This window comes from Schistocerca gregaria, chromosome 10 (genome assembly GCF_023897955.1).
Source record: "Schistocerca gregaria isolate iqSchGreg1 chromosome 10, iqSchGreg1.2, whole genome shotgun sequence".
Classification (NCBI taxonomy): Eukaryota; Metazoa; Arthropoda; class Insecta; order Orthoptera; family Acrididae; genus Schistocerca; species Schistocerca gregaria.
Genome location: NC_064929.1, coordinates 183,461,215 through 183,485,456, shown reverse-complemented (window position 1 = coordinate 183,485,456; position 24,242 = coordinate 183,461,215). Strand labels below are relative to the sequence as shown.

Sequence of the window (24,242 nt, the reverse complement as noted above, 5' to 3'; positions counted from 1 at the left end):
TGGCTTCATCATCATCTCATCCCCATCCGGCGCGCAGGTCGCCAAATGTGGCGTCGAATGTGATAAGACCTGCACCAAGGCGGCCCCTATAAGGGGCATCCCGGCCAATGACGCCAAACGCTCATTTCATTTCATTACCCCAAAACCATATCTAAGCTGAAAACAGCCATTCTGGTGATCATGGACAGCATCGATATTCAGACACTTCATTGGGTCATCCAGAATTTCGTTTTTTCGTCTATACCCATCGTCGCCAATGATGGTAGGCATATCGAACATGTCATAACTTACATCCGAAACTCTGTAGTGACGTTTACGTGTTGAATAAAATGTGTGCACGCCGTAGTTTGTAACTATTTTCCGTTTTTTTATATAGTTCAATAATTGTCAGCCTGTATCTATATTATGAAACGACTAACCCGAGGCACACATCGATTCCAGGTTTCCTATCGAATGGCGTTGAGGAGCAACAAAAATCTTATTTTCTTTATTCCATATAATTATTGGCCGAATTTAAAAATTTAAAATGCTGTCATTATCTACTTATTAAGAGGTGTAATGTTACGTTTAAAGGTACTGTTAGAAACTGTGTCATGAGGCAGCGTAATTCACAGCGCGCAAATCACCCAGACTATATTCATACAGTATTTTAGACTTAGCGGCTTCCAACAAACTTTGCCGTAATTTCACCCCTTTTCGGAACTTTTTATCGTAGACACCTCCACAAAATAATGAACAGAAAAAGATTATTGCGTAGTATATTTTTGCTATTCATTTAATAAAACATTAGCATCAGTCATGATGTTTCTTCACTGCCTTATTACTAACTCAATTTGCAATAACTGTTGCAGACAGTATCTACATATACCATTGAATGTACCTGCTTAATTATATCATTCTACGACACATTGTTCAGGAGAACAAAACATTGATTGACCGAGCGAGGTGGCGCAGCGGTTAGCACACTGGACTGGCATTTGGGAGGACGACGGTTGAATCCCGTCTCCAGCCACCCTGATTTAGGTTTTCCGTGATTTCCCTAAATAGTTTCAGGCAAATGCCGGGATGGTTCCTCTGAAAGGGCACGGCCGATTTCCTTCTCCATCCTTCCCTAATCCGAGCTTGCGCACCGTCTCTAATGACCTCGTTGTCGACGGGACGTTAAAAAAACACTAACCTAACTAACCTAACAAAATATTGAGTTGCGTTAAACGGAGTTTTTATGCATGGGAGTTCGATTGGGTAATAAATGTACAGTGGCGGTGTCATTGGTGTACTTCTAAGCGAGCGTCACCCGGAGCCCCAGAGCGATGCTCGTTCGAACTAACAGCTTGCAAGCTTTTCAAGTTAAACATTACTCGGGAATGTGTTGATATCTCTTTCGAACAGAGTCAGATCAAAGCCCCGTCGACCTAGGTTCTCGTTTTGCGATATTCTAGTGAACTTCATAGTGGCCACATGATTTGCCGCAGATGGTCACTGAAACTTCCAAATCAAGGAAAGTGGCAGACAAACATAAAAGGCACACAAATCGAACAAAGGATGATTATTCAAGCTGCCAACCACTGGAGTGGACGAGGACTTTCGGAGTACATGTAGACCGTGACTTAGTAAGCAGTTAGTGTCCAGGAATACAGTGCGCAAATTTCACAGATTTTTGTAGGGATGCAAATTTCACTCGGCGCACGTTCCATGTGTCCATTTGAACTGAGCTCACACTCAGGGTCGGGAAAGTTTGGGAAGATAATCGTCCGTGTCCAAAAGAATGATCCCTGCATTTCCCGTGTCACATTTTCGAAAATAACTGGAACTTGAATCTGGGTGGCCGAATAGGGAAATTCGTACTTCAATTCATCATCGTCATTATCATCTGCGATGTTCACTTCTGAGTAATGGCCTGCTCTTTACCTTACTGCCGTCTTCGGCTAAACGCATTCAAGTTACTCTCTAGTTACTGATGCCAGTTATCCAGATGCCATCAGATTGAAAGTTCCTGGCAGATTAAATCTGTGTGCCGAACCGAAAATCCTGAAATCCGCTGCTCAGTAGTGGCGTTAGGACATCGACAATACACGGTCGTGATACACGTGTGTTTGCGTATATCGTGCAGAAAAACCCACAAATTCACTTGTGCATTGATTGAAGTACATGTCAGTGCAAAGATAGAAATTAAACACATCGGATGACAGGTGCAACATACGCGATGCCGGATGCGGTGCCATAAACTGCAACATCCGCTTCATGACGCAGCGACATTAAGCCGGGAATTGCTTCGGCACCATCGTACGGGAGATGGACCGTAGCCAATGGTTTTGGGGGATATGAGGAAGTGAACGCTGAGATGAGAGGGCTGGTAGCAGTTACGGCCGCAACTGCTGAACTTTCTTTACGTCAAAGATGACAGTAATAACAGACCACAGGCGCCTCTGGAAGCCACGTTTATAGCGCAGGCTTAAATAGCTTTCTCCGTATTTGCGCGATTTGCAGCCACCCTGTAAGCGTCCCTTTCGAAGCAAATACGGCGTCGCTGTTAATTGCTTTAGTCATGTGAAGATTCCATGACAGTGAATGGCGCGCGCGCGCACACACATACAAACGCGCGCACACACACACACACACACACACACACACACACACATGGCGAGTTCATCATTCGACAGAACTTGCAGAATTACCACCACACAAGGCGATGTACACTCTTAAGATAAAAAAAATGACGTACCACGAAATAGTTATGCAAATTGATATTCGTGCGGGTATCGGCGGAAAATGCATTATTGTAAACTTTGACGGCCAATGGTGGAATGTGTTATACTGCAGCACAATTTCACCGCGCAGCTTGGCGGGATATTAAGTCTTTGCGAATTCCATTCCGTGTTCTCATAATGGACTGTAACTGTGCCTCGCAGACAGGTGCGTGAACAATGCACGGATATGTCAGCATTTGAGAGAGGACGTGTGGTTGGGCTCAAAGAAGCCGGTTGCAGTAATCGGGAATCGTTCGACATTTGAATGGAAGCGGTGCCACTATTCGACGATGTTGGCAGGAATGGGTGACCGTGGCCGTGGCCGAACACAGCCACTTTCGGTCGACATAGACAGGCAACGGAACGTGGAGATCGAGCAATCGTCTGAGAGGCATTCAGGTCGCGGATTCAGCTTTATCATTGATCCTACATGCAACTGGTGCTTCAGTGACCGGATGGACCATCAGTAGGTGGCTCCAGAAAGGAAGCTGAGCTCACTCCGCCCCTTGCGCTGAATACCATTGACCTGTGTACATCAACAAGCCCGTTGTTTCGAACACATTCGCCCATGAATCTCTTTGACTGGAGTATCATTGTCTTCAGTGATAAGTCCTGCTTCCAAGTGAGCACCGATGAGCAGCGGAGACGTGTCTGGAGACGCCCTGGCCAGCAGTGGGATACCAGCCTCACCGTCGGCCCCACAACTAGGAGTGAGAGTCTGGAGCTCCAGTTCTTTTCATAGCAGGACCCCTTCGGTTGTTATCCACTGCACCCTTGCAGCACTCGACGATACTCTACGTCCCGTTTTATCCACCTGCTTGGCGATCAAATGGTCAAATGTTCAAATCTGTGTGAATTCTTAAGGGGCCAAACTTCTGAGGTAATCGGTCAGTAGACTTACACACTGCTTAAACTAAATTAACCTAACTTATGGTAAGAACAACACATACACCCATGCCCGAGGGAGGACTTGAACATCCCGCGGGAGGGCCGCGGTATCAGTGACAAGGCGCCTCTAACCACGCGGCCATGACGATCCATCCAGGGCTTACATTTCAGAAAGATAATGCCCGCCCGCTCACGGAGAGTTTCTACTGATTGTCTTCGTCGGATCTCTCCCCAATCGAGAATGTTTAAAGCTTTCTGGGCAGGACCCTCCAACCAGCTCGAGATTTTGACGATCTAACGCATCAGTAAGACAGAATTCGGCACGTTACCCCTCAGGAGGATATCCAACATTTCTATCAGTCGATGCCAATCCAAATTATTGCTTGCTTCAAGGCCAGAGGTGGACCAACGCGTTATTGACTTGCTCAATTTGTGAAGCTCCTTCGCTTGAATGAATGATAATTTTTCTGAAATTATAGTCATTTATTTGTCTGCACATGTACATCACATTTACCGACTTGGGTCCCATTTGGATAATTCCTTCGTGACACCTTCTTTTTTGTCTTGAAGTGTAGGCCCATTAATGTTTTTTTTTCACAATGAAGCTATCTCTAGTGCCCAGTAGCATGCTCCAAAAATATATGTCTTGTAGGCCTATTAATGGTTTTTCTTTCTTTTTACAGAATGAAACCACCTCTAGTACCCAATAGCATGCACTGAAAATGTATAAAGCTACCTACGCCTCACCTGGAATGACTCGAAAACTAATTGTTAGGTCTTCAGTTCAAAGACTGGTTCTTGCAGTGGTTAGCACACTGGACTCGGATTCGGGAGGACGACGGTTCAATCCCGCGTCCGACCAACCTGATTTAGGTTTTCCGTGATTTCCCTAAACCGCTTCAGGCAAATGCTGGGATGGTTCCTGTGAAGTGGCACGGCCGATTTCCTGCCCCATTCTTCCGTAATTCAATAGCACCGATGATCTCCATGTTTGGTCTCTTCCACCAAATCAGCCCCAAACCCCCAAAGACTGGTTTTATACACATCTGCTCGCTGGTCAGTCCTGTGCAAGGCTCTTCGTCTCCGCCAAAATGCAGCAACCGCACGCATTTTACAGCTTACTATATTGGAACGTTCGGCTACCTCACCAGTTTTTACCTCCCACACTTTCCTTCTTTACCAAATTGACAGCTACTTGATACTTCAGGATGTGTTGGTGAGTCCACACGTTTACACACGGGACACGTTTATGCAGAGCACTTTTCTTGCGAACCACTCTTGCTAGAGCGCTACCGACAATTGAAGATTAGCACTGCACTTTACTGACGGCTGTCACATCCTTGCGTAGAACGTATTTGTGTTTTTGTGCAAGGTGAGCAAATTTTGTTACTCAGATATCGAAGATTCTTGGTAGCAGACCTGCTAGAGTATAGAATAGATAATTATTCGTTCGTTTACAGGAAATTTTTCTACTTTACGAAGTACTTATGCATAGTTTCAAAACCTGAAAAGTTACCACTGTAGTTTCGGAAATAATTCAAACATGGCGATGGCGCACATTTGCCCACTATTTGGACTGCCGTCGTAACTCATTTCCCAGTCAGAGCAACTTTAAGACATTAGCATTTGCAAATCCAATATTAAAAAAGTGGAGGCAAAGATGAATATAAGATATAAATTACTGAAAAAGCTGTTTGAACTTATGTATTTCGAGGGGAAAGACTTAATTTTATGATAACGAGGACTGATAATGGCACCAAATTTATAAAAGCTAGTACAAGGAAAAAGGTGGAGAGGTCTGCTTCTGATTTCATCTACTGTGTTCTGCCCAAAGGCAGCCTTTCACGTGATAACAGCTCTCATGTCTTCTGCCATTCTCTTCAGGTTCGCGTAATTCCCGTTCCTTTACGTCGTCTGTCATCTTGTGTTTCCCGCTTCCCTCAATCTGCTCTCACCAACTAGACCTTTCACAGCGTCCGGTAGCAAGCACTCCCGTCTCAACGAATGCCCAATCCTGTTCATCTTTCTTTCTCTTATAACCTGCAGTTGTCTTATGGAGAAGATGAAAACAGCGATTGTACTTATTGCCTGAAATGATACAATAGTCGAAAAGAAATCAAGAATGGATCCAGTGCCTTAGATCTAAAATGTGGGCTCACAACGATTGTGGCACAGGAAGAACAGATTTTTTTTGTGTGCAAGATTGCAACTTGGACAGTTACAATGCTTAGGCCTTTAACTAACATTCAGACTTCTGTGAAGAACATATTGCGCTAAAAAGTGTAAGTTCGTCAAAAAAATTGTTTAATGTCAGTAATTTTTTTTATTTCAGCTTGATAATTGGTATAAGTAAGTCTGTAGTTCTGTTTCCTGTCAACAAAACGTATTTTGGAAATTTCAGTAGTATAGTTTTGTTTGCTCACTGTTGTGTTCTATGATACGCGTAAACGATGCACGTGGCTTGAGCCTATAGCAAATTATTTTTTAATAAATGGAATGTTGAGTTAGAAGTATGTATACCGAGTTATACTTCAGTAAGCTTCTTATAAGACTAAACGATTTAAACACGATAAATTTAACCAAAAAATGTGACAAATACCGAAAAGAAATCGACAGAAATGTGTCCCGGTGCCCACTTCTATATACAGATACCTTATTTTTGTTTGATTCTAGTATAATTTTTTTTTTTCCAAATCGATTCAGTACCTCTTCGGTAATTACTCGATCTCCATCCAATCTTCAGCATTCGTGTGCTGCACCACATTTCAAAAATTTATATTCCCTTCTTGTCAGAACTGTTCATCGTCCACGTTTCACTTTCGTACATAGCTACTCTCCAGAAAAATATATTCAGAAAAGGCTTTTGCTACTTAAGATTACCTTTAATATTAACAAATGTATATTTCTCACTTTGTAGTGTAATTTCCTCAGCGCCACCTGTTTTAATTCGACTACATGACGTTCCCTTTGCTTAAAATTGCATTTACGGTACGGCTACCGAGGTAGGTGTTGCAATGGTCAGCACACTGGACTCGCATTCGGGAGGACGACCGTTCAAACCCGCGTCCCGCCATCCTGATTAAGGTTTTCTCTGATTTCCCTAAATCGGTTCTGGCAAATTCCGGGATGGTTCATTTGAAAGGGGACGGCCGACTTCCCTTCCCATCCTTCCCTAACCCGATGGGACCGATAGCCTCGCTGTTTTGTCCCCTCCCCAAAGCAGCCAACCAGGCAGTGGTACGGCTATCTGTATCACTGGGTACAAATGCCACACCACTGTGGTTCGTCGGAGGAGTAGTTAATGAAAGTAAGGTAATATTACATGAGTTGACTCGTTGCAGTTATCATTATCTAAGACTCGAGTCATCAATCTGTCCAACGACTCCAAAGACCACTGGTTCGTCACTATATAATACGTCATTTTCAATATTTTGTTTATGCCTGCCCCTTCTTTCTCTGCCACCACCTATCGCTATGGGTGTTATTGTACCCATAGTATTATCTTTTGTCATGCGCTGGTTAGTTGAAATTTATCCAGCCATTTCAGAGTTCAGCCAACGGCCTTACCGAAGCTGTAATACTGGTTCCCGTCGTATCACCGACGTTAAGCGCTGTAAGGCTGGGCTAGCGCTTGAATGGGTGACCAGTCTGCCGAGCGCTGTTGGCAAGCGGGGTGCACTCAGCCCTTGTGAGGCAAATTGAGGAGCTCCTTGACTGAAATGTAGCGGCTCCGGTCTCGTAAACTGACTTACGGCCGGGAGAGCGGTGTGCTGACCACATGCCCCTTCAGATCGGCATCCAGAGACGCCTGTGGGCTGAGGATGAAACGGCGGTACCGTTGGGCCTCCATGGCCTGTTCGGGTGGAGTTTAGTTTAGTTTAGCATTCCAGAGTTCCCACACGCCACTCCTAATGATTGTAGGGATGGCTCTGAGCACTATGCGACTTAACATCTGTGGTCATCAGTCACCTAGAACTTAGAACTAATTAAACCTAACTAACCTAAGGACATCACACACATCCATGCCCGAGGCAGGATTCGAACCTGCGACCGTAACAGTCGCGCGGTTCCGGACTGAGCGCCTAGAACCGCGAGACCACCGCGGCCGGCTGTAGGGATGGCTTTCATCCACGTGATATTTTAAGACTTATACTTATTGACTTAAGGAAGTAAGTTCGACACCAATAAATTTGTATTATTTTAGGTGCCACAGTGTCAAATTCATTGAAATAAAATTACATTTTCCGCCCTGGTAGTTATACCATCACTGTCATTTATACCACGATCAACTGATTTCGGCCATTTTCAAGTACGTACTCATATTCTCGTACATTTTCACAATAAACTTTTGTGGGTGTATGCAAATATATTTTTCTGTACGTTTGTATACATCCACAACGGGCGACGCCGTAAGTTTGCAAGCAAAGGCGTATGCATCTGAAAACGGCAAACGCTCGAATATTAGCAGGGTGGTAATATAAGTGAAACGAGGTGGAAATTTGTGGTAAGATGTTAATGGGACCAAACTGCTGAGGTCATCGGCCCCTAAGCTTAGACACTACCTAATCAAACTAACTTACGCTAAGGACGACATACACACCCGTACCCGAGGGAGGACTCGAACCTCCAACGGGGGAAGCCGCGCAGACCGCGACTAGACGCCTAGACGGATCGGCTACCCCGCGCGGCCTGAGACAGGGTTTGAGGACTCAGATAGTGGTGCCAGAGGTACCCTCCGCCACAAACCATTAGGTGCGTTGCAGAGTATGATGTATATGATGTGTAAGTGTCGTATAACAGTCAGGGTGTTGCAAAAGATAAGTTACACATGTTGTCCAGCGCTAAGACTATCGTGCAAAAATTGTCGCATCTAGTCTCTTTTGATCCATTGTGGACGTGGGACAGCGGCTGGTCAAACATTTAAAGAAATTCGCCAAGCAGCCGTGCGGATTGAGAAGTTATTTTATTTTCGCTACCAGTTTTTGCAATCCAATATTCCCCACATGCTCCCCTCAAAAACTGTCGATATTGGCGTACTGGGGTTATTTGTTTCTGCATGTCGTGAGTTAGTAGCTTGAAGTAGGAATTCATGACAACCAGAAACAGATAGCCCCGGTATGCCAATATCGGTAATTTGTGAGAGGTGCAAATGGTGTCTGAAGATGGCATATTAAATTGCCGAAACTGTTAGTGAAAATAAATAAAATAACTTCTGTTTGGCGAATTTCTTTGTTAAATATTTGACCAAATCTCGCACGGAAAGATATAGGTGTTCGTTTTACCGCGCGCCTTACGAACTTGGAATAACAGTTATTGTGAACGTGGTTAGATGAACCCTCTACCAGGCACTTAAATGCAGAGTATCAATGTAAATGTACTACCATGTTCATTATAATTATCCGGGCTGTTATGCCGTGGTCGGTTGATGAATTCTGTGTCAATTCCCAACGTTTCGTCTCCGACTGCGGGAGACATCTTCAAGGGAGTCCGTAGCTCGGTGGAAGGTCCAACACACCCACTGGCTCGCTACTGTAGCCCCCTTGAAAATGTCTCCCGCAGTCGGAGACGAAACGTTGGGAATTGACACAGAATTCATCAACCGACCACGGCATAACAGCCCAGATAATTATAATGGACATGATATTTCCGGCCGTGAAAGTTTACAAATGTACTACCCTCATCTATATGTGTGCATATTGCTATCCCATGACTTTCGTCACCTCGTTGTGTAAACAGACGAAGTGACCGGTGAGGGTGAGAGAGCTGAGCAGCTGGTTGTGCGTTGTTGCAGGAGCTGGGCCGCAACACGAATGAGCCGGAACTGAACACGATAGCCTGCTACTACTTCGACGGGCAGGGCAAGGCGCTGCGGCCCATGGTTGCCATCCTCATGGCGCGCGCCGTCAACTACCACATCTACAAGGAGAAGAGGTAAGCCACGGAGGACGCGTAACACACTAGAAACACAGTAAGACAACTGAGGCACGGATGTGCATTCCGGGGATCCTAAGTGATACAGTGCTCAAGAAAGTGGAATAAATCAAGTTGCTAAACGTATTATCATGTACAACTTGATGCAAAACGTATCACTAGAGCATTAGTATATACATCCTAAAATCTGTAACATAATTCTAGGGCGTTGTAGCCTCGCAATGGCAAAAACACTTCAGAAGGCTAACACACATTACATTAATGCATTGGAGATGTAAACTTTAGAACTCTCTGTATTATATGTTATTAACAATACATACTTCCCTTGGTATTTCTCGTAAATTCGTTATCACTGGAAGGACATGTTACATATCATCGCTTCCTTGCACTTCCCCTCTTACAAGCGGTTTGTCGGTCGGTGTCAGTAACGGAATATCTGTACTCGTATTTTATCCATGATGCTGAAGAGCTATTACGCTTCGGAATTACCACGATGTAAACGAAAACATACGCCTTAATTTCGTAGTCCGATTCCTTTGGCAGTGGCTGTTTTCAGTGGAATGGTATTCATTTCATTTCTTTTTTATATTACTTGAGTAAATAGTTAGTCGTTCCCCTTTTAGAATAGAACGGCATTTGGACGCATCTGTTCGGTGCCGCTTTCTCTCTGAAACATTCCTGTTAAAAACTTGAATTGACACGCACATTGTGTGGCTTCGAAGCACGTTTTATCCTTGCCATTTCCGAACGTTTTTTCGGTAATAAAACTAGTTTTGGACACAGCTGTCGAATTACATTTTATGGTAAGGTTTGTAAAGTAATGGCAAGGCATCACTTACCTATGGGCCCTTCTGTCTATGGTATATCTACAGTAACAATCAACACTGTGACGCTTGTTTCTGATATCATTTCTTATTACCTTTGGTAGTTTCACTTAATTTCAGCCAAATTAATTCAGTTGATATGCGAGTATATCCCTTCACGTAGGGCAAGGTACGGTCCTTTACAGACTCCGTTGTTCCATTAGTCTCTCCTTGGCAGCACCTGTGCTAGTAGTATTCGGAAATCCTAAGTGGCAACATCAGTTTCTGGTTACTTCTTGTATTTTGAGTCAGCCTTGGAGGTGTGATAAGGTAAGATTTTTCTGTTTGTTTATATCTTTACCAATTTCACACTTTAAATAATTCCGGTTGGAAATTTGCACTGTCAATGATTGTTTTAGTTTTTATCGATCCAGTCTCCTTCTTTTACCCATTGTATCTTTTCGTGCATAGGTGTTTCACATGATGTGAAGTTTCTTCGATTACTGTAATTTCATCTTAGTATGGAAAAATGTAAAAAAATCTTATATTCGGTTAGTTTTAGACACGTAGTTCTTTGTTTCTACTTGCTGCGGATGACGACACTTGTTTTTATTAGTCTTCTAACCCGTTTGCCGGCCGGAGTGGCCGAGCGTTTCTAGGCGCTTCAGTCTGGAACGCGCGACCGCTGCGGTCGCGGGTTCGAATCCTGCCTCGGGCATGGATGTGTGTGATGTCCTTAGATTAGTTATGTTTAAGTAGTTCTAAAGTTCTAGGGGACTCCCTCAGAAGTTAAGTCCCATAGTGCTCAGAGCCATTTGAACCATTTTTTTTCCTAACCCGTTTGATGTTGCCTGCCACGAATTCTCTCTCTCTCTCTCTCTCTCTCTCTCTCTCTCTTTCTGTGTGTGTGTGTGTGTGTGTGTGTGTGTGTGTGTGTGTCCTAATCTCCTGTGCCAACCTCTTCATCTCAGCGTAGCGCTTGCAAACTACGTCCTCAGTTCTTTGTTGGTTGTATTCCAATCCCGGCCTTCCCCTTCAATTTTCATCCTCTACAGGTCCCTCAAGTATCTTGGAAAGTATTCTTTGATGACACACAAATGTTAAAAATTCCAGATGCTTTGCTAACACCATTACTTAATGTTTCTTCTATCTTTTTTGTTTCTAAAATTATCTTTTTGTCTATCCGCATGGACTTTTCTTCACTTTTGTCCACATTAATTGTGATCTGGGTCATCATTGTTTACTTTTGCGACAGTTAATTTGGACCTTACGAACTTCTTACGCCATCACATTTGACAGCTGATGAGATACTGAACCGCCACAGTTTCTGGCTACATAATGTACGCAAGTACGGCGAGGCGTTCATTGGGCAAGCTTCCAGGCGTCTGCCCTTCTAAGGATCCGGGGATGTACCGGGCTGTGTACTCCATTGTCATCTGAGGACTGCCTCGGAGGCAAGGCGACACTTAATGTATTCTGCACGAAGCCAAGATTACGTGACGTGCTCGACAACGATGGTCTCCGCCCTGTGGGCCGGTGATTCTGTGGTCGCATGCCACAACATCCAGAGGTCAGAGACTGGAAGGTTGCGGTACTCGTATTTAGGTGTTGGCACTTCGGAATGCCGTTTCCTCATTTATTTCAGTTTTGTGACGCTTAGCTCTTTTTAAAAAGAAAATCCCGGTTTGTTAGTATAGCGCAGCGGCGATGCCGTTGACGACTCACATATGAGCGCTAACTGCGTGCATTGGCTACCCACCGGTGCCCCATAACGAAAGCTTTCGTCCGCGCTTGTTTGCCTATACTTAATATATCTCAGTTAACTGAAAATCCTGCCGACTGTGAAATACACGCAGAGATTAGTTTTGTGTGTAGAAAATGCTTGAATACCGTCGAAGTTCATTAGCAGTTTGGTGAAGTTTATGAAGAAAACACAATGAACGACAGAATGGAAAAAATAATCGGAGTAAAGTTTTTAATGGCGTACTAATGTTGATGGTAAAGAACGAAAAGTGCGATATCCGCTGTCACGGAAAACTTGATGCAGAAAGGTAATACAAAAATTCAAGAAAACAGGAGCCGCATGATTTATTCATCGTCTAATAGATCTGGTTTGAGATGGGAAGGGGTGCACAACATGTGGCTTCCGTCCACATAAATACGAAATGACCACGACGAAAAAGAAAAAAATCGAGAATTAGAGCTAATACAGAGGGTCAACGATAGTCTGTCTTCCGACCGCCATTGGCGAGTGGGATACACCCTCCGCCAAATGTCGTTAGGTGGCGTGCGGAATATTGATGTAGATGTATATGTAGTTTCTCATATACGTAAAGTTAGTTACATTTTAATTCTTCTCGCGTATTCAGTCGAGTGGCATCGTTCACATGGTGCCAGGCAATCCAGGAAAATCTAAAGCGCCACAAGAAATTCCTTAGTTTGCTCTCGTAATGGTATCCGAAGCATTCTGACTGATCGTCGGTTTCAGTTTTGTTTTCTGTAGTTTATGTTGGAGTGACGGAATCCATGTGTACGCGACAGGAAAATAAGCCGCTGTGTGTTTCGCTTTCCTTCGTAATTGCGCTCCTGCGTTGCTACAGTTAGAGGGCTTCTTATGGCCGCTCTCTCGCGGTGTCCCCATTGCCTACCCACTCGCGAGTCATTCTCTTGTACGTTTGCTGCGAAATTACTGTACTGCGCAACGGTTCTCTGCAACTGATCGGCTTGAGCGGTCAGCAAAGTCAGCTTCTAGCGATCCGGACTCTATTACGTCCAGTCTCGGTGTAAGTACGAGAGCTTTGGTTTTTCGAATTTCAATGTGCCGTCGACCGCGCAGTAGTTAGAGACATAGCAACATAAGCTCAGATTACGAAAGAACAGGGAATAAAATCGTCCGCACCCTCTTCATAGCACCGTCCGGCTTTTGGCTAGAGCGACGTAGGGAAATGAGAAACTAAATCTGGACGGCCGCACGCGCAAATTAGTAATATGGTATAAGTCAGGACTTTAATAAAAAGCCGGCCGGTGTGACCGAGCGGGTCTATGCGCTTCAGTCTGGAACCGCGAGACCGGTACTGTCGCAGGTTCGAAGCCTGCCTCAGGCATGGATGTGTGTGATGTCCGTAGGTTAGTTAGGTTTAAGTAGTTGTAAGTTCTAGGGGACTGATGAAGTCAGATGTTAAGTCCCATAGCGCTCAGAGCCGTTTGAACCATTTTTGATTTTAAAAAATGAAAAATACCATCACAGGCAAAGAGTAGTTTGAGACTAGAACCAAATTCACTGAAATGAAATTAATGCGTCGTTGGGTGTGAAATCAACGGAAATGCAATGATGTGAAACGCCACCAGGTATGCTGATTTTGGGTTTTAAAGACTATGAACGTAATACTAGCAAATTGTCAAATCGCAACAGGAACCCGAATTCCCTTCTTTCCGTGAGCAGACGCTATAACTATTACACATCTGAATACGCCTCCAGTCCTGATTAGTATTTTCGAAATAGCTAATGTTTCGTATGTGTTCATATGTGTGTGAAATCTTATGGGACTTAACTGCGAAGGTCATCAGTCCCTAAGCTTACACACTACTTATCCTAAATTATCCTAAGGGCAAACACCCACACCTATGCCTGAGGGAGGACTCGAACCTCCGCCGGGACCAGCCGCACAGTCCACGACTGCAGGGCCTGAGACCGCTCGGCTAATCCCGCGCGGCGCTGATGTTTCCCCCTGTAATTTAGGAACACTGCTGCCGCAGGCTCCCCCCTGTAGTTGTGGGGACAGAATAGCACCACTGGGGGTACGGATTTAACACACCTTTTACAATACATCTAACTTTGTTTTACAGGTCTCACTGCATATTTTATCTCCATTAATTTGACCCTCATCGATCCATTCACTTTATCTCAATGCATTTAATTCAAGTCTTATGCAGCATTTGTGTCAGGGTGTATCAGGGTCGTGCAATGACTCCGTTAATTAGTTAGTAAGCTACATGCTCCATAGATGATTTGAACTATTTTTTTATCGATATGACGAGGAACTAGTGAGTTTATAGCATACGTATACTTAATTAGTTTCAGTGGATGTCTATATGCTGGCCGTTTACAAGCTTGTAAATAACTGGGTGTAACGTTAATGAACGTCTTATTTTACAGTTCTACTCATGCAACTGTCCTTTCCTCTTTCACTCTCAATATTTCTCCGTGTTAAAGACATTGATGTATAGTTACTTAAATTAATGTATAGTCAGAAGTAACAACAGGAAAAGATATTTACCGCCGTTTCGTTTTCCAACACAGGGAGGGGTACCTCCAAGACTACAGATGTACATGCAAAAACTACAACGCATACAGAAAACAGACACATCCATGGTTAGAGGGTCTCACCAAATTTGAGTCAGTTTACGAGTGCACAATATGGGACCGATTGTGACGCCCAAATGTAAATATGTAGTGCAATTCACTGTCACGAACTGGCCGGGAATGCGTGATTGCCTACATTGACTGACGCTTGAAGTCTGAGCATTGCGCACGCTGTGAGTTACGCTGCCTTCAGACACGTACAAAGGGCGTTCAAAAAGTTTTGCACAGACGTGTCTATTTTTTTAATTTTCTGCCGGAGGATAATGAAATTTTTTGTGGACATACATGGAACATTTAGCTATACATTGAGCCTACTCAAAGTAGCCTCCATCACTGTGATGCATCTGGCTCAACGTTCTTTCCATGATGCAAATGCACTATTGTAAAATTTTGGGGATTGACTTTTACACCATCGCTTGACACAGGAAATAAGGTCTTTTTCATTATCAAATGTTTACCGCGCAGGTAGGCCTTCAGACGACCAAAGAGGTAAAAATCAGACGTAGCCAAGTCCTGACTGCAGGGAGGATGAGGAACAATTTTCCAACCCATTTTCCTGATTTTCTCCTGCGTCATAAGGGCTGTATGCGGTTTGGCATTGTTACGGTGGAGTTTGATGAGCTGACCCTGAGTACCCAGTGGTTCTGAGCACTATGGGACTCAACTGCTGTGGTCATCAGTTCCCTAGAACTTAGAACTGCTTAAACCTAACTAACCTAAGGACATCACACAACACCCAGCCATCACGAGGCAGAGAAAATCCCTGACCCCGCCGGGAATCGAACCCGGGAACCCGGGCGTGGGAAGCGAGAACGCTACCGCACGACCACGAGATGCGGGCCTACCCAGTGGCAAACCAGTCGTTTGAGCAAGTTGTCGTGTCGCCATACATCTGTCATTTTGGATGTTTTGGTCAATGATCTCCTTATTCACATCACTCACTGCCGTCGATGGTCTACCGCATCGTGGATTGTCCAGTAGAAAGAAATCACCTTCTTTAAACCTCTGCAACCAACGCTTGATACTGCTGCGATCCGCTGTGTCTTCCCCATAATCAGGGAGCAACTTCCTGTGAATCAATGGGGCAGTCTTCGCCGCTCTCGAAGAGGAACTCCATCACCGACCGTTGTCACTACCTGACATCTACTTCACGGTCCATTATGGCTCACCTGTAAATAAAAGAAAATAACTTTTATATACCAAATTATAGCTAAATCTTCCAAGTATGTTCATAAAAAATCTCATTCTCCTCCTGCAAAAGATTAAAAAAAATTATAGACGACTGTGCAAAACTTTTTGAACGCATTTTGTACATAGTTTCTAACAGTACTTGTATTAAACCTTTAACATACAATCGTAGCTCTTAATTGATAAATTATGACAGCCTTTTAAGCCGGCCGAGATGGCCGAGCGGCTCTAGGCGCTACAGTCTGGAACCGGGCGACCGCTACGGTACACACATATGAACACATACGAAACATCAGCTATTCGAAAGTACTAATCAGGACTGGAGGCGCGTTCAGATGTGGAACAGTTATAGCGTCTGCTCACGGAAAGCAGGGAATTCGGGTTCCTGTTACGATATGACATTAATTGTCTAGTATTACGTTCATAGTCCTTAAAACCCAAAATCAGCATACCTGGTGCCGTTTCACATCATTGTACTGATGACCACAAAAGTTAAGTCCTATTGTGCTCAGAGCCATTTTAACCATTTTGAACAGCCTTTTAAATTCTAAATTTAGGAGATAATTATATGAAGTACCGAAAAATCAAATTCTTGTTGCTACTGGTAGTCATTAAATAGACAGCCTTAAACTTCCATTGTGCGCTGTTTTCGCCGTATAGTAATATACACGACCTGATCAAAAGCATCCAAACACCCTTATGTAATGAGGAAGTGTCCGCTAGATATCGGGAGAGGTGGGGCTGTACATAAAAAAGGAGGCGGGAGTGTTCTGGTGTCAGTGCAGAAGCAGTAACAGCAGAATGGATCGTTCAGGAGAATTCAATGACTTTCAACATGGACCAGTGATTGGATGTCAGCTGAGTAGCATCTCCATCGAGGCATTTCAACTTTTCTTAATCTGCCCTAGCCGACTGTTTGAGGATGTGATTGTGAAGGATGAACCGCAGCTGAACCAAGAGCAGGCAGACCTCATACACCGACGGACGGGGACAGCCGAGCATTGCGGAAAGTAGTTGTAAAAAATCGCAGGAAATCAGCGGTAGGAGTCATTCTTGAGTTCCAAAGTGCTACCTGCAGTCTAGCTGGTCTGTGCGTAGGATTTGAGATAGAATGGGGCACAGTGTTCAAGTAGCTCGTCTCTGGTGAATGTAAAGCGACGCTTGAGGTGGTGTAAAGAGTGACGGCACTGTACAGCGGAAGATATTTCGAGTCATGAATCACACTACGCCCTGTGGCAAATTGATGGAGAGTTTGGGTTTGGCAAATGCCCGGACAACGTTACCTGCTATCAGATGTGGTGCCAACAGTGAAGTATAGTGTAACTAAACTCCGCCCGAAACAGGCCATCATGGCCCAACGGTATCGACCGGGCGCCGTGTCATCCTCAGTGCACAGGCGTCACTGGATGCGGATATGGAGGGCATGTGGTCAGCACACCGCTCTGCCGGCCGTGTGTCAGTTTACGAGGGAGCCGCTACTTCTCAATCAAGCAGCTCCTCAGTTTGCCTCAGAAGGACTGAGTACACCCTGTTTGGCCACAGCGCTCGGCAGACCGGATGGTAACCCATCCATGTGCTAGCCCAGCCCGACAACGCTTAACTTCGGTGTTCTACCGGGAACCGATGTTACCATTGCGGCAAGGCTGTTGGCGAAGTATAGTGGAGGTGATGGTGCTATGATACGGGTTTTTGTGATTGGGGTCTGGTCCGCTTACTGCTCCTATGAAAACGCTAAATGTGAAGTAATATGAACGCATTTTACAGCATTGTCTGCTGCGTACAGTAGAGGGTCAGTTCGGAGATAATGATTGTACCAGTATGAGAATGCACCGTGTCGTAAAGCAGCACCTGTGAGGCAAAAGTTTGTGGACAACAACATTCATAAAATAGAGTGGCTTGTCCAGAGCCCCGACGCACGGAACGTTTTCGGGATGAATTGCCTTCTTCTCGATGCTAGAGTCCAACATCACTACCCTCTCTGGTTTCGGCTGTTGAATAATGGGCTGTTACTCTTCCACAGACCCGGACACTTCATTGAAAATGAACGCTCAAGCATTCGTATTGGCGACGGTTGATACACCCTATACTAATGTCCACTAACAGATCTCCAGTTATTATTGCCCAGAGAGTGTATATGATATGTATTTAAAAACAATTTTTAAAGAATTTTATTTGTTGGTCCACATCTTTTTTATTCCCGTCAAAATTAATGGCCCTTATATCGTACACATCTGTCACAGCGTTTTCTCAAATCCAAGTAAAACTTTTAGCTCTCTCAACAGTCTTATCTGTGTTTGCGAAATGGCAGCCATTTATAGTTTCCTACATTTTAGCGAACAGAGAAAGGCCACACGGACCATGTCTGGTGAATGTGGAAGATGCAACATCGTTACACTGTTGGTTTAAGTAGGTTATAAGTCTAAGCTGGTGTATTATCATGGCCCAAAAGACATGAAGTGTTTCCTCACAAATCCGGGAGTTCTTTTTCGTAAATACTTTTTCGTTAACCGGCTTTGAATTTGTTCATTGTAGTCCATATTGATCGATCCACCTTGTGGCCAGAACTTATGCTGCACTATGTCGTTATAGTCGCAGAACACAGTGACCTTAACCTTCGTATTTGACCGCCGTTTTAAAAATGTTTTTGAAATCTCTGCGATCAAGACTGCTGAGACAGTTGAGCCTTAGTTTCGACGTCACAGCCGTAAACCTGTATTTCATCACCTGCTACGACACGTATCAGTAACTGGAATTCGCCGCTGCTTTTGTTCGAAATTCAGGAGTTTTTGAACAAATTATTCTGTCGCGCGATTCGTAACCGAAACATCCGAAAAAATGTCGTGGTATGAGCCAGTTGGTATGCCAAAATTATCAGCGACTTCCCTAATAATTTCTAATAGTCGTTTCTTTCAGTGTTTTCACGATTTCATCGGTTAATGATGTGCTCGGGCGTCCAGGGTGTTCATCACCTTCGTCATCTTACGCGTTCTTCCTCGAAACGCATATAGTCTGTTAAATAAGATGGTGGTCGGGTTAATCCGTAGAAAAAATGTATTTGACAAAAAACTAAAACATATACATACATCATATATGAACGACAGGAAAAAGCAGTTAGAATTAACAATATGTTCAGTCACCCGCAGCGTCGATAATTGCTTGAGATCTCCGAAGCATGCTTGAAAGTTTTCCACGTATCCACGTGGAAGAGACCTCGAAGTGCGTCGAATTTGCGTTTACAGCTGTTTCAAAGTTAAGATATTTTTTCCTTGCAACTTCTTTCTGATGTAAGACGATACATTTTCAGTGGGATTAACGTCAGGCGACTGTGAGGGCCATTCCAGTGCCTTGACACCTTTCTCCTTTTTCAGTCGCTGCAAAGGCTGCTGCGGTGCTTCGGATCAGTGTCCTGCAGTATCCATTCTTCATTTTTATCGATGAACCAACGCTATGCAGTCGACTTCAAATATATTTGATAAACACGAAGCGTAAGCTACACTCGTGTCTCTTTCTGTGTATTTCAGTCAAAAGTTTAAAGTAAATTAATGTGTTATGGATATTGCGTGAAGGGAAAAGGTTCTTTCTGTTGGGTTGTGGAAAAACTAAGGTGAAATGTGTGTAACGCAGACCACGCTCTTACTTGCCAGATTGTAAAGTTGTACCATTCATAAAGCCTTTTATCACTCGTAGTATACTCATCAAAGCCGATATTTAACCTTTCTAATGGTTTGTTACACTATATACGTTCTTGAAGCGAATTTTGATACAAATTGACATAAAATATCATATTTGTCTAAGATGGTACAGACACTTTCGGATGTATTAACTCGAAAATCAAGCGAATAACAATAAAACTGCTCGTAAAACTAGGAAATTCCGTTTACTTTTTGAACACACCTTGTGTGATTTAAAACGTCTTCTGATGTACACATCAATGACGACTAGGATTCAAGATTTCCAGAATGAATTTTCACTCTGTTTGCCGGACTGGGAATCGAACCAGGAACCTTTGCGTTTCGCGGCATGTGCTCTTCTCCTCTCCTCTGTTCTATTATTGTATACATTGTTAAAATAAGATATATTTCGTGAAAATTATGTACAGTAACACTACACGCACCAATGTGAATAATTATATATTATTATATGTTAATGTTTATGTCTATCACTCTCACTTCAAAAACCTTATCCTCATCTCCACTCTTCTCCTTTGTTGTATTATTGTATACATTGTTAAAATAAGATACATCTCGTGCAAATTATGCATTGTAATAACAAATGTCTGTTGTAAATGATCATCTTAAAAGTGCAAAAAATATAAATAGCACCTTTCCAGCAAGCACTTTAAAACTGTAATAAAAGGAAAAAAAAATGTAAAACCTGCTATGGCTAAACAGGGCAGTGCACGCACTAGAACAGCCACCTCTGAGCAATGCAAGAACGACTCGCGACCCACGTTGAAGCTGTACTTCGCCAGTACCTCATACCCTGCCTTTCAAACTTCACAGGTTCATTCTGTCAGTAAGTTTCAGGATTCAAGTTATTTCGGCCGTCCACGTTAGTCTTAGTCTCCGCCTGCGTAGCTGAGTGGTGAGCGCGCCTGACTACCGTGAGTGTAATCCGGGCTCGGTTCTCGTTGTACTCCCAGGCGTTTCTCCTTAACTTACGGTCACATTAATGTGACCACTTGCCTAAAGCCTGAATAACCACCTTTTGCAGCGCGGACCGCAGCGAGACGCGCATGGAGATTGACAGTGAGGTTCTGGGAGGTAGCCATGCCGACTCTAGTACTGTGGCAGCTGAGCTACGTTTCTCGATGGAAGATCCATAGCGCGAATAGTCTGATCGAAGTGGTCCCATATACTGTGTTTAAATCAGGGCATTTTGGTGACCAGTGGAGAACGGGTAACTCGTCCTGGTGTTCTTTGAACCACGCATGTTCACTGTGAACTCGGTGACACGTTGTCGTGCTTGTAGATGCCATCGTGCTGAGGAAAAACCAACTGTGTGTGCGGGAGTACTTGGTCTGCAGGGATAGTTGATTACTTGTGTTGATCCAGTGTGCCTTCCAAAATGACGAGATCACCCAGAGAATGCCAGGAAAACATTCATAACAACATAGCGCCTACTGCTTAGGTGGCGAATAATTTAGACGGTTCACGGCGAACACGCCAACGGCCTACTGCCCGATGGAGCGTAAAAGGTGATTCATCTGAGAAGGCTACCTGTCCACTGAACAGTCATGGACGACACACTGTTGGTAGCCCCATTGGTTCATTTGGGAAGTAAGTTTCTCAACAGTTGCACGTCCATTCGCCCGTGTACATCTCCGCAACCGTCATTCACCCCTGTCATCTACGGCGATTGATGCACTACAGTTGCATCGGCGCCGGTTTTGGACAACGCCATTTTGCCATGCACGGTATACTTCCATCACAGCGGCACGCGAACAGTATAGAAGATTGTCCGGTTCGGAAATACTTCCATAGTTGGCCCGAAATCCAATGGTCTTGCTCTTTTGGATGTCCGATAAATCGCTCTGTTTGCTCTTCCAATGACTGCACTGTTTTTCGCGTCCCCGCGACAGGCTTTATCTGCATCTACATGGATACTCTGCAAATCACATTTAAGTGCCTGGCAGAGGGTTCATCGAACCACCTTCACAATTCTCTATTATTCCAATCTAGTATAGCGCGCGGAAAGAATGAACACCTTTATCTTTCCGTACGAGCTCTGATTTCCCTTATTTTATCTTTGTGATCGTTCCTGCCTATGTAAGTCGGTATCAACAAAATATTTTCGCATTCGGAGGAGAAAGTTGGTGGTTGGAATTCCGTGAGAAGATTCCGTCGCAACGAAAAACGCCTTTCTTTTAATGATGTCCATCCCAAATCCTGTATCATTTCTGTGACACTCTTTCCCATATTTTGTGGTAATACAAAACGTGCTGCCATTCTTTGGAATTTTTCGACTTACTCCGTCAATCCTATCTGATAAGGGTCTCACACTTCGCAGCAATATTCTAAAAGACGATGGACAAGCGTAATGTAGGCAGTCTCCTTAGTAGATCTGTTACATTTTCTAATTGTCCTGCCAATGAAACTCAGTCTTCGGTTAGCCTTCCCCACAATATTTTCTACGTGTTCCTTCAAAAATGGTTCAAATGGCTCTGAGCCCTATGGCACTTAACTTCTGCGGTCATCAGTCCCCTAGAACTTAGAACTACTTAAACCTAACTAACCTAAGGACAACACACACATCCACGCCGGAGGCAGGATTCGAACCTGCGACCGTAGCGGTCGCGCAGTTCCAGACTGTAACGCCAAGAACCGCTCGGCCACCTCGGCCGGCCTACGTCTTCCTTCCAATTTTAATTGTTCGCAATTGTAATACCTAGGTACTTTGCTGAATTTACGGCTTTTAGATTAGACATTTATCGTGTAACCGAAGTTTAACGCGCTTCTTTTAGCACTCATGTGGATGACCTCACATTTTTCCGTATTTAAGGTCAACTGCCACTTTTCGCACCATTCCGATATTTCTTCTAAATCGTTTTGTAGTTTGTTTTGATCTTATGATGACTTTATTAGTCGATAAACTAGAGCGTCATCTGCAAACAACCGAAGACTCTGCACTGTTAGTGCTGCTTCTGCCATTATTGACGTCGAACACAGGTGATGGTCACATTAATGTGATTGGATCGAGCACTTGTACGAGAAGTAGCAGCTCCGAGGTCTGGAAAGTTGACAACGACCGGGAGAGCGATGTGATATTAGATCCCTATGCCACTCCACACAGCATAAAAATTACACCATATACAGAGGATGACACAGCGGCATATCGGCATTTGACTTTTCTGTCAGCGCCGGAGCCTGGAGCTGGTATATGAGCACTTTATTGTTTTAGGTTGATGTTTGTATTAGTTTGCCTAGCAGTATTAGAAGCCCGTTGCATAACTTGAGCGGGCAGTTTCACTTGGCTGGACCTGCCTAGAGGCACCAGTGCGTCACTAGCGCACGGCATAACGCCTCTGGCGGTTACCTACCTCAGAGCAGAGATAGCCGACCGGCTTTAACCTGTTTCCTGCAACCAGCTGCCCGGCGCCTAGACAAACCGGCAAGGTCTCTAGTTCACTGCCGGACTACCAAGTTCACTTATGTAAACGGAATGCTGCTTGCCAGGAGCCTCCAGGGTAGAGAAGTTTACTCCGATGTACGCTTCTGAACGATGTATTTGTCTCTTCAAACCCCCAGCTCCCATATTTGCGGTTTTTGAAGTTGGCAAGGCATATCGGGAAACGTTTTCAGGTATCCACTTTTGTAACTGTTTAGTTGGCGTTACAGAGACCTTATTGATTATCCTATTCTTCGTCCAAGTCTGGAATAATTCCGCCATTCATGTTAAGTACTGCAATTTTGCTCACTTTGTATACAATACCTGATCAGAAGTATCAGGACAGAGACTAGTGGAAATCAATTTGGGGAGGGTCCACCCTTCGCCCTTATGGCGGCTTGAACTCTGTTGGGTACTCTTTAAATGAGGTGTCTGAATGTGTGTGGAGGAATAGCAGACCATGCTTCCTCAGTAGCCCAAACAGAGACACTGCGGGCTGGAGAGAAGTCGACACATCCCAAAGATCGTCCATTGGTTCAGGTCTGGCCTCTGGGTAGGCCAATTCATTGTTTACAAACCGTTGCCGCATAAATTCTCCTTTATGACAGGGTTCATTGTCATGCTGGTGAAAACAGTCTTGGTCTCAGAACTGTCCCTCTACAGTACACTACGCAGCCCGTAAAATGTGTTCATGTCCTTCGGCATTTAGAATTTTCTTAAGCGCAGTAATGGGCTCATACTCTGACCACGAAAAACAAACCTATAACATAGCACCATCCCCTTCGTACTTCAATACTGGCATTACACATGATGCCAGGTAACGTTCTCAAAGTATTCACGAAAGCTAAACCCGTCCATCGGATTGCTACAGGGTAACCCGCGGTTTATCACTCCAAATCACTCGCTTCCAATCGTATACTGTCCATTGTCGTCACTCTTTTACACCACTTCAGGCGTCACTTGACAACGACTATAGAAATCTGTGGCTTACGAGGAGCATTGTACCCCATTCTTTATAAATGCCTACGCACAGTCTTTGAGCTAGCTTGACTGGTGGTAGCACTTCGGAACTCAAGAATGGTTCCTACGGCTGATTTCATGCGATTTTTATACAACCACACTTCGCAATACTCGACGGTCCCGCCGGCCGTAGTGGTCGAGTGCTTCTTGGCGCTACAGTCTGGAACCTCGCGACCGCTACGGTCATTGGTTCGA

The 24,242-nt window shown here is 44.3% G+C and overlaps 1 protein-coding gene across 2 annotated transcripts in view; it reads left to right on the top strand.

Annotated features, from left to right (window-relative positions):
* The window catches only part of LOC126293308 (all trans-polyprenyl-diphosphate synthase PDSS1-like), a 719,678-nt gene that overhangs the window by 541,454 nt on the left and 153,982 nt on the right, over positions 1-24,242 (top strand). For both annotated transcript variants that reach the window (XM_049986449.1, XM_049986450.1), the window contains one exon: positions 9,427-9,566. In XM_049986449.1, the coding sequence (XP_049842406.1) occupies positions 9,427-9,566 (140 nt within the window). The remainder of the gene's footprint in view (positions 1-9,426; positions 9,567-24,242) is intronic.